At 43.0% G+C, this 13,017-nt stretch overlaps 1 protein-coding gene across 5 annotated transcripts in view; it reads right to left on the reverse strand.

The window, feature by feature from the left end:
• The window catches only part of BRD1 (bromodomain containing 1), a 60,099-nt gene extending 51,999 nt beyond the window's left edge, over nucleotides 1–8,100 (reverse strand). For 3 of the 5 annotated variants that reach the window (XM_080569092.1, XM_080569091.1, XM_080569093.1), the window contains exon 1: nucleotides 1,877–3,257. In XM_080569092.1, coding sequence (XP_080425218.1) covers nucleotides 1,877–3,243 — 1,367 coding nt within the window. In that variant the 5' untranslated portion in view covers nucleotides 3,244–3,257. Of the gene's footprint in view, nucleotides 1–1,876; nucleotides 3,258–6,857; nucleotides 7,199–7,699 lie in introns of those variants that run through there. The other 2 variants (XM_080569089.1, XM_080569090.1) reach the window with 2 other exon arrangements.
• Between the last annotated feature and the right edge of the window lie 4,917 nt (nucleotides 8,101–13,017).

A 13,017-nucleotide genomic window follows, 5' to 3' on the forward strand; every position in this document is an offset into this window, starting at 1 on the left:
CAAAGGCAAATTCTTTTATATGAGCTCCCCTTCCCATGGACAAAAGCACCATTTCAAATAACAAGATTTGTTGCTAACTGTCAACTTAAGCCTTTCTTCAGTGCATCACCAAACAAAATCAAGCAAATCACCAAAGTGAACAGTGTAACCATCTGATGTTTGCAAACACCACACAGGAGCTAAAGGCTGTTTGTCAAAGTCAATACATAGGTAGCTACATACATTAGCAAATCTTATTGCAGGAAAGGACTGCAATCTCAAAACATTACTTATTTAGATTAATTTAACTGGTTTTAAATGTTCACTACCCGAGACTTTGGGTCCAGCTTTCAAAGAGCACGGTTTAGTTATATTATTTATATTATCCTAAGAATCTTGTACACGATTAAGCTGCACATGGGAATTGGTGCCTCTTTTGAGAAACTTTCTAAAGTGCTATTATTAACTTCAGTAAGAATTTAATTCAAGGGTTAAACAAACACACTGATGTTGTAAAAGCTGGTATCAAAACAAATACTCAATAAAGACAAACTTGGTTTTAGTCCCAAGTGAGTTATTTATCAAATGTTCAGCAAAACCACAGTTGTATCTTTCTAATCCAGAGCTTTACTTCATTGCCCAAATCCCCAAAACATATATTTCCACTGCTGAAATGCATTATAAGCGAAAGAAATCTGAAATGAGATGATACAGCTCTTTTAAACTATGCTGTAGCTAATCTAATTGGTTCCAAAACCTTTAACCCATGAAACAAAGATATACAACATTTCCATTTTGCTCCATTCTGTTACTACATATAAAAACACCACTCAAAACACCCCCACTTTCTCATGCAGGCAACACTTCTCTAGCCTCACCAGATCTAGAGCCATCTGCAAGCCCCCTGCTCATCACTGTTAAAATACAAAAATATGGCATGTTAAATGTAAAGGGCAACTTCAGCTCTGGTGTTTATATTTGCAGTAGTAACAAAAGCTTCTGCGAGAACTGCAACAGGTACACTAGTAGAAGAATCGGCTTAAACAGAACTTCTTACAAAGACTAAATTTGTAAGTGAAGACATGGTTAGGATTAAAACTTTTGCACGTTCATTAATGTTTGTTCAAACAGAAAGATTATACTACAGTTACAGAACAGGTTTGATAACAGAATTGTATGAGAGGGCACATTCGTTTTTGGTTACATGACTAAGAATGCAACTAAGTTACAATCAACTTTTCTAAAAAAAAAAAAGTATATAGGTTACCAAATTCCTCCAATTCTTCATAAATGCTACTGAATTTGCAAAAGGAAAATGCAGGTATAGGAGAAAACTCCTGAAAATTTACTCTGCTCTGCAAGGAAAGTATTTCTTGGAGGGCTTGTTGTACCCGCATAGATCTTAAGGTACAAGTTTATGCTTAAGTTATGTTAGATGAAACTAGATTCAAATCCTATATATGCCAATTTAATTTTTATTTTGGAAGTCTTAAAGTTAGGAAAAGAAGTTCAGATTCCCAAATTATAAATACAGTCAACCTTGAGCTTGGCTTTTTGAAACGAATGTCAACTACATAGGCTGTTGTGAATTCAGTGGATAATTTTCAAAAGTACAGCAGACAACTGCGCACACAATATCATTTGGTCTGACAAAAAAAAAAAAGGTTTCTGAATTCAAGAAGTCAGACCACTTACTAATTTATCTAAAGAAGTTACAGCATTTTTTATGCTATTTCACTGAAGTGTAATGTACATCATTTACATTAATCCCCTGAATATGGCCTTTAAGGAAGACATAGAAGAAACACAAAGACTTTAAGTCAGTATCTAAAAGCATTGGCTTAAGATTAAACAGATAAATACGTAAAGGTTTCTCTCACTTGGATGGTTTGCTTACCTCTGGGGGGGGATATAAGGAGCAGATACTGTTGGCATAACTGTACATGGCTCAACCACTGTTTTCTTGGCCTTTTTTGTCTTTTTTCTGACTTTTGATGTAGACCTAGCAGTTCTGACTGATCCCTCCTTTCTACAAACACCGTTTTTGATTTCAGCTTCTCCATAAATATTTAGAGGTCTCCGTATGCAACCTGGTGGAGTATGTACATCACAATAGGCAGTCTTTTTTACAGAGAACGTTGTCCCACTGCCAGTTAGTTCTTTCACAGGTTCCATTTTCATATATAGACCGGCTTTTTGAGCACACGTCACATGGAATGCAGTATAGCAGTTTGCTTTGTGGCACTGGATGCAGGCACCAACACCTTTCTGTTTACAGAGGTAGCATGTTAACTTCCATCTGGCTGGGGGAATGTTCCTGACACCATCAATTGGCTCGATAAAAACTGTATTGGCAAATCCAACTTCTGGAATCCACAAAGCACACACAACATGTCCCCAGCGATCATCATCAGTCTTTTTAAAGGCACCTCCCTTGTTTGGGCACAGCACACAGTCTACAGGCCGAGAACGGGACTGCAGACAGTGTCTGCAGAGCCACTGACCCTCAGGTATATATGGCACCCCATAGCATTCCTGATGTACTGCTAAATTACACATATCACAAAACAGGATTACATTGCTGTTCTGACATTCACCATCCATGCATATACAACACACCGCATCTTCATCAATTAAAGACTGATGATCACCCTGTTTTTGGTTCTCACAATAAGACTCCTTTTCAAACCTATCCATAAGGAATTCAAACATGTTTTGTGAAACAACTGACACTCCATCACTTTTCCGCTTTTCATTTATTATTTCTAACCATGCATAATCTTCCTCATCCATGTCATACTCAACTTCATTATCAAGTTCTTCTGCTGACTTCTCAATGAATTTATAATAAACTGGAGGTCTCCGAGGAGCTGAAGGGGGACTGTATTCAACAATCCGTACTTTTGGTTCTGGAAGAGGAGTTGTTGTAGCAGGTATACCGTGTGAGCTCGGAAGAACTTCATTTTTCTTTTTCACTTTGTTATTTTTATGCCGTTTGCTTCTTAGACAAACTGGTGGTCTTTCACTATTTTCCTTATTGCTGTTGCATTCACTCATTTCCTGGGCTGTAAGATCATCTTCTAATATAATCTCTAAAGGATCAAAGATACTGATCCTGTGCAGGCGACCTTCAATTTCTATTTCAACCATTCTTTGAGCTTGAGCGTACGTCAAGGTTTCTCGTGTAGGGGAGTGCTTAATACTGCATGGGGAAGAAGAATGCCTTGCTGCCGATACTCGATGGCATCTTCCTTTTCTCCTCATTTGGTAATGTTTACCTAAAACGAGAGCAACAGTTAAAATTATGAACTCTGAAAAATGACTTGAAAATGTTAGTTTTATTACAGTAAGAGAAATAACTTAAGCCTTATGGCTCCCAAACCACCTATCCAATTAAAAAAAAAGAACAGCAACAACAGAAAAACACTTCTCGCCCTTAGTCTATAAGACCGCTCAGTCTTGAACAAAATAACTTAATGATAAAATGATCTCCTAAATGCTAGCTTCTCTAAGTAAACACAGCTATATAAAATCCATAACAAAAATGCTACAGATGAGCTAACGGGAACAACTCTGCATGAGGAAAAAAAGAATCAGAAATGCCACAGAAAAATAATATAGCTGTTACACTGTAAGAAAATCTTTAACACAGTAATTACAATTGCTGAGTAATTGGAATTGCAATTAAAAATGCAGTTTCAATTTTTTTTTTCCTGAGCTTCAGATTTTTTCTCTAGATCTCCCCTCTAAAAGTACTAACATAATTCTGAAAGTAAGTTTTTCCCACAACTGTATCCAATAGTTTGAAATACGTTAACAGCTCAGTTAGTACACCTATACTTACAGCTAGAAAAACATGCATACCTCCAAATTTGACAAGCATGCGGTTTGACAGCTTTTTTTTTTTTTTTTAATTCTTCATAAATCTATTATTCTTTACCTTACTACACTTACCCACAGAAATGGTTCTACAAGCATTGTATCTGAGAATCACATCATTGCCATGGCCACAAAGTTATCAGCATCAATGCACATTTTACTGTTTTACAGAACCCCCATACTAGCAGGTTGAATCCGAGTCAGTGCCAAAACTTTTGAATACAGAGAGATGCACGAAATGACAAGGACACAATTAAACTCGCAGTGACCAATATGGTGAAGTATGGGCTGCAGTTATGAAATATTCCACTTGTAATTTGACTTATGCTGAAGGCATGCTCTGTGCATCTGTGCTTGCACACATCCCTTACACCCTTGTCCCTCAACCCATTCTTCAAGAGTTCTCTTCAGCAACTGGAGTAGGTAAGTATCTCCCTGTCTTTAAATTCACACCCAAGCTCTTTATAAAATGAAAATGACATAATTTCCAAGTTTATCAGCTACTGGAACAAGATTAGCACCCATTACACACAACATACCAAAAAAAAAGACTTTTTTTCCCCTAGCATGAAGCACCGTGACTAGGACAGGAATGCATTTTGACTACAGAAATTCTAGTTGAGAGCTTCCATGCTTACACTCTATATGACATTTATTTCCCCCCCTACAAAGGCTGAACACTACTATAGAACCAACTGATAACCTCAAGCTTAAAAGTTCTTCTACTCCCTTCTCTAATAATTCATTAATAAAGAGAACTTCAACCTCAAGTACAGAAAAAAACAACTCTTGATCTTTAATCACCTGCTTAAAGTGTTATTAGGGCCTCCTATTTTAATTCTGATCAGACAGAAATACTGCGACAATAACAAATTCATGTCAGTGTCACCTATTAGTTAAAATAACTCAGCTAGCATCAGCATGTATTGCCAAAAGTGCAGACAATTAGAGATCAGAGCACAGTTATTGTCACAGTTAGTGTCACGCTACAACAGCACTGTAGCTATTTTATCAAGAAAATAGCAAAGACTGGAACAATTAATATGCAAAACATCCCATGGAGCCTGCCTTTTGCTTTTGTTCAGTCTGTGACACCAGTTTCAAGAAATCCACCTTTGAAGTCCCGAAGGAACTCATTTTAAGGGAAGACTAGGCAATTTAGGCAACAAGTGTTAAAAGCAGCTCTTGAGAGGGTCTTATCTATCTGCTATCACAAACTGACCTTGGTTTCCCAAAGAGAAATTAAAAAGATGAATCTAAGCTACCCTTATTATTCATGTGAAGATTAAGCATATTACTCACAGATCTGACTTTTACACAGATATTCCTTAATTCTTATTACTTGTTTTTATAGCACAAGCTCAAAAACAGACAACAGTCAGTGTTTAATCATCACACACCTCTGATCTGCTCTATATAAACAACGGAAGAATAAAAAAGGATCCACCTCTTCAAACAAGTTTGGAGAAATATTTAATAATCTAGTTCTGTTAAATAACATAGGATTAAATTAGACCTACTTCCTAACTCCAGAAGAAGTTTATACCGCTAATGCTGTTACAGAAGGTCCAGTAACTAGAAATAAACATACGGATAATTTAACTGCATTTAGAAGTTAGTTCCCACAGTTTCACAACAGATTTTGTAATTCAGAGGCCAAAGATAACACAACGACCCTGATTTGTTTATTAACGTGAACAAATATGAGAGATTTTTTTAGCTAGTACACATTGATGTGTCAGTGTACAGCAACCTACTATGGATCAGTATGGTTTCATTTTATGGTATTTTTTGATACTTGTCTTGAATTTAGTCACCAATAAAAACAAACAAACAATAACAAAACCCAGATCATTTCGTTATGTTTACCTCATACAATTGCATTTTAATTTTGTCTAGATGTAAAGGTCTGTGTTTTCTTTTTAAATCTCTCTTCTTACAACTATGAACAGATACACAACCGATGCCCATGAGGATAGTGATTGTTTTAAACAAATTACTGGGGGAGACATGAGAGGTAGCCTTCAGAAATCAAAAATTTTGCTACTTGCCCACATTTAATTATCTAACCTAACCCTGTATTACAGTATTATAATAATATTTTCCAATCTCTCTACACCCATCTACCTGAAATTCTTAAGCATGGCTGCAAGCTGGCAACAAGAGGAAGAAACTATTTTAAAGCACGTGTATTCTCACTTAGGACTACTGTCATAAATGTCAAACTGTATGAATCAATGCTAAACAGTGCCTGAGCTAATATCTAAGCATCTTCCTTGTAACACTCAACTCTACATAAAGCTCGATCATGAAGCAAATTACCATTTGCTGGGAGAATGGATACCCTACAAATGTAACGCAGTGAACACAGAACTGGAATGGGTACTAATCTGGCTTAGTTTTGTAAAACTTAAGTGTAAATAACCTAAACACTCCAGGAGCCAAAGCAGTGGTGGCTTTGTTTTGTTGCCCTCACATGTCTTCTATTTGCAAGTGTCCCATAAATATTCCAGAGGAAGACTGGGTTTCTACATAGCAAATTCATGACCGGCTTTTGGTTTGCTTTTCCTAGATAATTATCAGACACCTCTCTTCTCTCACCCTCTAGAGTATCCTGCAGGCCCATAGGAATGAAGACTACGTACATAACTCTGAAAAGCAATAAACTGTGCCACCAGTTTCCAGTTGATATCAACAGCGACATCACGCTTTCAGCAGAATAATTTTAATATACTTCTGTCACAACTTTTCTGCCTCTTTCAACAACTCGAAGAGTGTAGGAGATCAAACAGGAAAGTTTGCTGCTCTTCCCCCTCGGAACTACCTCAGCTGCTCGGCAAGAAAGTCGCCAGCAGCCACTTTGCCCTGCCACAACACAGGCGCACGAAGACAGCTGTCTGTGAGGGCGGCACGGTACGAGGCCCAGGATCACCAACAGGAGAAGCACCACAACGCACTCTTTACTCGCAAACTCCTTTCACAGCGTCCGTCCCGGTTACCTTCACCCAAACTGCCCAGCTCCCTGGACGCCCCGCTCAGGGGACTGCGGACTGCCGTTCCCAATGGGCCATCGGAAGCAAAACGACACCGGGGCGCCGCTCAGCCCCAGACAGCGAGGCAGGGCAAGCGAACAGTGCTGACGCGCACGCGGGGGGGGGGCACCACCCACGGCCTCGGCTGCGGAGCGGGAGCGTTTCCCCTCGGGGGCGGCACGGGGAGGCTGAGAAGGACAGCGGCAGGCTGGGGAGGACGGGGGGAGGCGGCTCGGCCTCGCCAAGGCCGCTGCGGTGACCACCGGGGCTGCCGCAACGCCCCCCCCCCCCCCCCTTCAGCCCCCCCCTCAAGGCCTCTCGGCCCCCGCCGCCATCTCGCCCCCCAACCCCTGAGGCCCCGCCCCCTTCCCCAGGCCCCGCCCCCGGCGGCTCCTGCGCGGACACTTCCTGCCCACGCCCAGGGAGCCTCCAGCGCGCACGCCCCCCTCCGCGCCCGATGGTTCCTGCCCGGCCCCGGCATTCCCCCCCCCACCCTGCTCCCCGCCTCCCCCCCTCCGCCCCCGGGAGGATGGTTCCTGCCCGGGCCCATCACCTCCCGGCCCTTCCCAACAGCCGCCTCCCTCCCTCCCCTCCGCGAAAATACTCGGCCCACTAAGATGGCGGCTGACAAAACAGCCCGAGCGGCGCCCTCCCCCAGACCGCCGCGCTCCGCTTCCCCCCCGCGCAGCCTCCACGGCCGCCGCCGGGCCCGGCCCTTCCCTTCCCTTCCTCCCTTCCCTCCCTGCCCACCCACCCCGACGGCCGGTGGTCGGCGGGCCCCGCCGCCGCCCTGCCCCGGCTTCACTCACGCTGTGGGAGCCGCCGAGGCGCGGCTGACAGACCTCCCGCTCCGCCTCTGCCGCCCTAATGGCGGAGCTCCCGCCGCTGCTGCTGCTGCTGCCCGCTCCCGCGGCGGCGGCGGGCGCTGAGAGGGCGGCGCTGCCCGCGGCGGCGGCGGCGGCCCGGCGCTGGCTGCGGGGCTGCTGCTGCTGCTGCTGCTGCGGCCGGTCCGGGCGCATTCGTGAGGCGCGGCGCGGGTCGCGCTCCGGCTGCGGGCTTCGGCGCTCGGCTCCCGGGGCTGAGCAGCTCCCCTCCCCCCTCGGCACAAACAATGCGGCTTCACCACAGCGCTGCGCCGACGGGGGGGAGGGAAGGAGGGAGAGAGGGAGGGAAGGAGGGAGAGGGAAGGGACGGGAGGGCGCCAGGCACCGCCCAGACCCGCTGCTGCCGCTGCCGCCGCCGCCGGGCGGAGCCTGCGCGCCGCTGCCCGCCCGCCCCTCGATGGCGGAGGCAGCGCCGGGCCGCGCCTCAGGGGACAGGGCGGGAAGGCTCCGGCCCGGCCCGGCGAGGGGGCACTGAAATGCCTCAGCGCGGGGGGATTTAAACCCGGCGAACAGTGTGTGTGTGTGTGGGGGGGGACGGGACGGGACGGGACAGGACAGAGGAGGGCTGCTTCATTACAAAACCAAAGCTCCGAACTGCGCGTAACTGCGATTTATTATTTCTCCGGGCAAAGTCCAAGCTCGAGCTTAACAAATTTGTTTGAAAGTTCGCTCTTACGTCGTCTCCGGGTCGTGCTTCTGCTTTTGAGTAACTGGTATCGGCCTTTACGTTTTGAGCGAGCAAAAACGGGTTATTTCTAGTTCCCCGCGCAAAGGACAGCCTTTGTGGAGTATTATTTTTAGACAGCCATGTTCGAGATCTGGAGGATTTTACTGTATGTTTCCGTGGGACAGCTGCACCCACATGCTTCAAAAACTTCTTTTGAGCTAGCCCTGTCTGAGGGAAACACTTGTCTTTGCCTATCACACAGAAAGAGTCCTGCGTGCAGTAAAAAACAGCAAAGAGTAGGTGTGGTGTTTTTTGCCCATCTGCAACAACCCCTCACCGAATAAAGCTTTCTTCAAAACAACTTCAACTTTTTTTTTTTAATAGCAGTACCATTTGCTTGCCTCAAACAGCAGTTTCTCCAACAATAAACTGATGGCTAGGAAATCAGATATAGATACACCTGTCATCACTTACTTGCAAAAAGCGAATTAAGGTCCAGAGAGCTCAAGTAACTTAGCTAAGGAAATCTTGTACAACAGGCAATGTAAGTACTTTTCAACTCATTTCCACCCCCCCCCCCCCCCCCATCAGGGACCATCCAGCAGGCTGTTCTCTAGCAAAGCAGAGGCTATTAAAACAGCTAACACTTGTGCACTGCACTCAATGTAGAAGCAGATCTGTAGGATCACATTGGCACAGTACCTTCAATTTCTGAATTAAAAAAAAAAATGTTTTAACTATACAGGTCATCTGGTCATTTGTGTACTGCTTATAAGGAATTACTCTGTTTATAGCACTTAGATGGTCATACCATCAGTCTCAGAAGCCTTACAACACCTTGATTTAAATTAATATAGAATTCAGCTTGTGACAGATACTAAAGAGGAAGCAGCGTACTAAATCATACATGCTAGCGTACACTCGAGTTGTAAAAATGACTAGAAATGACATATTATCAAGAAGCTAATAATGAGTACAATAAAATCCCATTTATGATAAAACCCATGTTGTTTCATCTTTTAACTGATAATCCACATATGTATCTGTCCTGCAGCTGTACAAGTGCTTTATAACTGGAGACAAGTTTTCCACAGAGAGCTTGATGGTGTCCATACTCTCCTGTGTCTGACGCACAACTAAGTCTGGCACTTTTCCATTTTTTTTTCCTGCCAGGTGGATTGCAGCACTCCATAGCTGCACATCCCTTCAATAATGTAGCGTTCCTTACACGGATTTGTACCATTTAACCATCTTTTTGCAGTTTGATCTCATGCTTTAATCTCCGGTAAACTCTACTTACATGACTTTGTTGAGATTCATTTTCCAGCTCTGCCTGCCCTGTGCACAAGGCACATTTGGTAAAAACACCCCATCCATAAAGTGTAATGTCTTAAACTTCACGCTGATAAAAAGAGGAAGTGGTAGTTCCAAAATCATTTCATTATAAAGACAGTGGTAGCATCACTGATTCCCACGACCTGTTGACCAAGGACTCATAGCACAGCCTGAATCAATCATGACAACGTGTTACAGTGCCAGGATCTAATCTCCCAACTGATTTGAAATGAGAGGCTTCTGATCTATTTTAGCGTAACGCAGAAAGGTCTCCGTGCTCCTCAGATTCTCTGCAGAGTTTCAAAGAACTGCTGAGCCTCATTTCCTGGTGCCCATACTAAAGACAGTAACTCCACTTCAAATTATTAACATACAGGCAGGGTTCATCAGGGCTCTAGATCCTTGCAATTAACCCCAGAAGAAGGTATGATTTTTTACTATAGACTGCCCAGGCTCTGGCACAGAATGCATGTAATTCCTTGATACAGTGTTTCACAGCAATGGCACAAAGATCAGAGCAGGCCTGACAAACAGTCCAGTAATAGGAGCCTTACACTTTTGAACCTCCTCTCATTGACCTTATGACAGGCTACTAGATCAGGATCTTCAATCCTCAATGTTAAATATCTGTAATGTTAGCTCACATTCTTTCAAAATGCAACAATGTACGGTATTGCCTGGTGTATTTGACCAGTCCTGAGCACACACTGCTATAATCTCAAAGATTTGTTTCCTTGCCTGCTCCATCTCACAAGTGAGATCTAGTGCCTCAAAATAGTATTCTTTCCATTTTTGGAAGAGGAGGAAACAATCTTTATGGGATGCCATACAATTTCAAGCAAAAAGATAACTGGCCCTCTGCATGATGGTTTGATGGCAACAGGACCCTCATCACCTTTTTTTTGGCACTAACTCAATGTGTGGGGGGTTTTGGTCCCGTTCCATCACAATCTTCACACTCCTGCTTAGCAGCATCAGGTTTTGGTTCAAGTTGCCACTGCTGACTCACTCTCCAAGAAAGATTTTCACAGATGGAATATCTTCTGCTTACCAGCTTTCACCTGCAGTAGTTATCAAATTCTTAAGACAAACATTTCAAGAGGAAAGAATCATGTAAACAAACTCAAATGCTATCCATCTGCTCATTTTCCCTTTCAGAATCAACCCTTGAGACATTACTACATTGCTCAAGTATATCACCTGCACAGTAACACCTTTTTTTCCAAATAGAGATCAACTCAGACTTGCTGCTGCACTTAATTTTTGGCAGTGGTACTGATTTTCCTCGGATGGAACTCTGTATCCCTTTCCTTCTTTGAACAGCCAGCTGCTAAAGGGACAAGCAAGAGCCAGATCCCATTCCACATATTCTTTAGAAGTCACAAGAACCTTTCAGTTTCCAGATAGATAGATAGATTTGGGACATGGGTCTTCACCCCAGCATGATGACAATTCTGCCTAACTTTGCTAAGACATGGAACACCACTATGTGATTCCTCAGACCAAACTGTCCCTATAAAATTTCCTAAGTCTCACTTCCCCACTATATGGTTCGCTTCTTCACACTCAATACATAATTATATTCCCCCAAAATACTGTCTGATAATATATGTTACTATGGTTCCTCACATCCTGCAAGGGTGATGCTTTTCCATTTCACTTACCTCATTGTTGTGGCACTGGCAAATTACTCAGGGGGCCTGACTGTGCAAGGCCAGCTGTTCTCAAAAAAAGGTTGTTCCCTAACATTGCGGAAGCCTGGACAGCATACACTGTGATTAAGATGCTGCAACCCTATCACAAGACATGTTACAGCAACATGCTGACAAAAACACAACTGTTTATTCTCAGTCTGTGTGGTGGTGTAGTGTCCCTGCACCTCTTTTGGCAGATCTCTGGGAACTGCTATATTTAAAGGCAAATCCACATATCACTGATCCACCTCCTATATAACACCAATACTTTGCCAGAAAAACGACATTCTCATATGAGACTGAGGGAGATATATGGTCCAAAGTCCTAGATGACAATTCCAGAACCTTTTAGCTTCAAATACAGAAGAAAAGCATTGAGTCTTTTCACCACTACAAGATTACTGCATATCTTCTTTGTTCTCTGGTTAGTAAGAATTATGCATTTCCTTTTTCATTTCATTCAGTCCTGAAGATTTTGACCACATTGTGACAAAGGCTGAGTTAAAATGAAATAATATAGGTGTTCACCCCTGTTCACTACCTGCTACGGAATCAAAGTATTTTGGTTCTTTTGGCCTCACTAACTCTTACTTTCTGTATGCACCATCTTTCTCATCCTCAGAAAGAAAGAGGATCTCTATTTATAAAATTGATAAGGAGACCCTTTAGATCTCCAGAAGAATTCATGGTGATCCAAAGGAACAGCCTTCTCTGAAACACGTTTTAAAACAGACTGCAGTCTCTGTCAATGCCTCCTATGGTACTGATAAAGGCAGAGCCCTTTTATCATCAGAGCTCCACCAGAACTCAAGCTACATCACTGTGCTTGCTAAGAAATACCTCTGTGACTTGCATCTGCTGAGCAGTCCTGTGGAATGTTATCTATAGATAATACTTAAAGACCATTTGACAGAATGGTCTTTAGGCTGTACAGCTGCTATGCAAAGGTCCTTACCCCATTTCCATTTAAGCATTTGTATGAACTACTGCTTGGACTCACCTGTTGCAAGAAGAGTTATATAGCCTTTGTAGTTAAACATCTCTTTGAGAGGCAGAATTGACAAGGAAACCTACTTCCTGCCTTCCTTACTCTTCCACTATTTTGAATCCTTTAACGTCACATACCTTTGGGATTTCACATTTATAAGGCTCTCTCTGCGAAATGTGCACACAAACTTTGCACAATGGAAGGTGGGGCTTGAACTCACCCCCGGAGACACTGCAAATATGAAAAAAAAAAGTATTAGAATATATGTTAAAGCATATCTGTGTTACACTCCACAAAAAAAAAAATTCCAAATTAACTTCTATTTTTTTTTTAAACGCTGCACCAAGAGCACAGAGCTTACCCATCTACTCACCTGTAGGTCTTTTAAATAGCAAAACGGCACTATGCTCAATGAAGAGGATACAATGAATGCATCCTTGGTGACTCAAGATATATAGCCATAGAACTTATGTGAACCACATTGCTGAAATTTCAGAATTGTTATGAGGTAAGAAGATTCAAGAGCTCAGAAGCAGGTCAGAAAGAAAGCTATATGACT

This window comes from Anser brachyrhynchus (assembly GCF_964034855.1).
Source record: "Anser brachyrhynchus genome assembly, chromosome: 1".
Classification (NCBI taxonomy): domain Eukaryota; kingdom Metazoa; phylum Chordata; class Aves; order Anseriformes; family Anatidae; genus Anser; species Anser brachyrhynchus.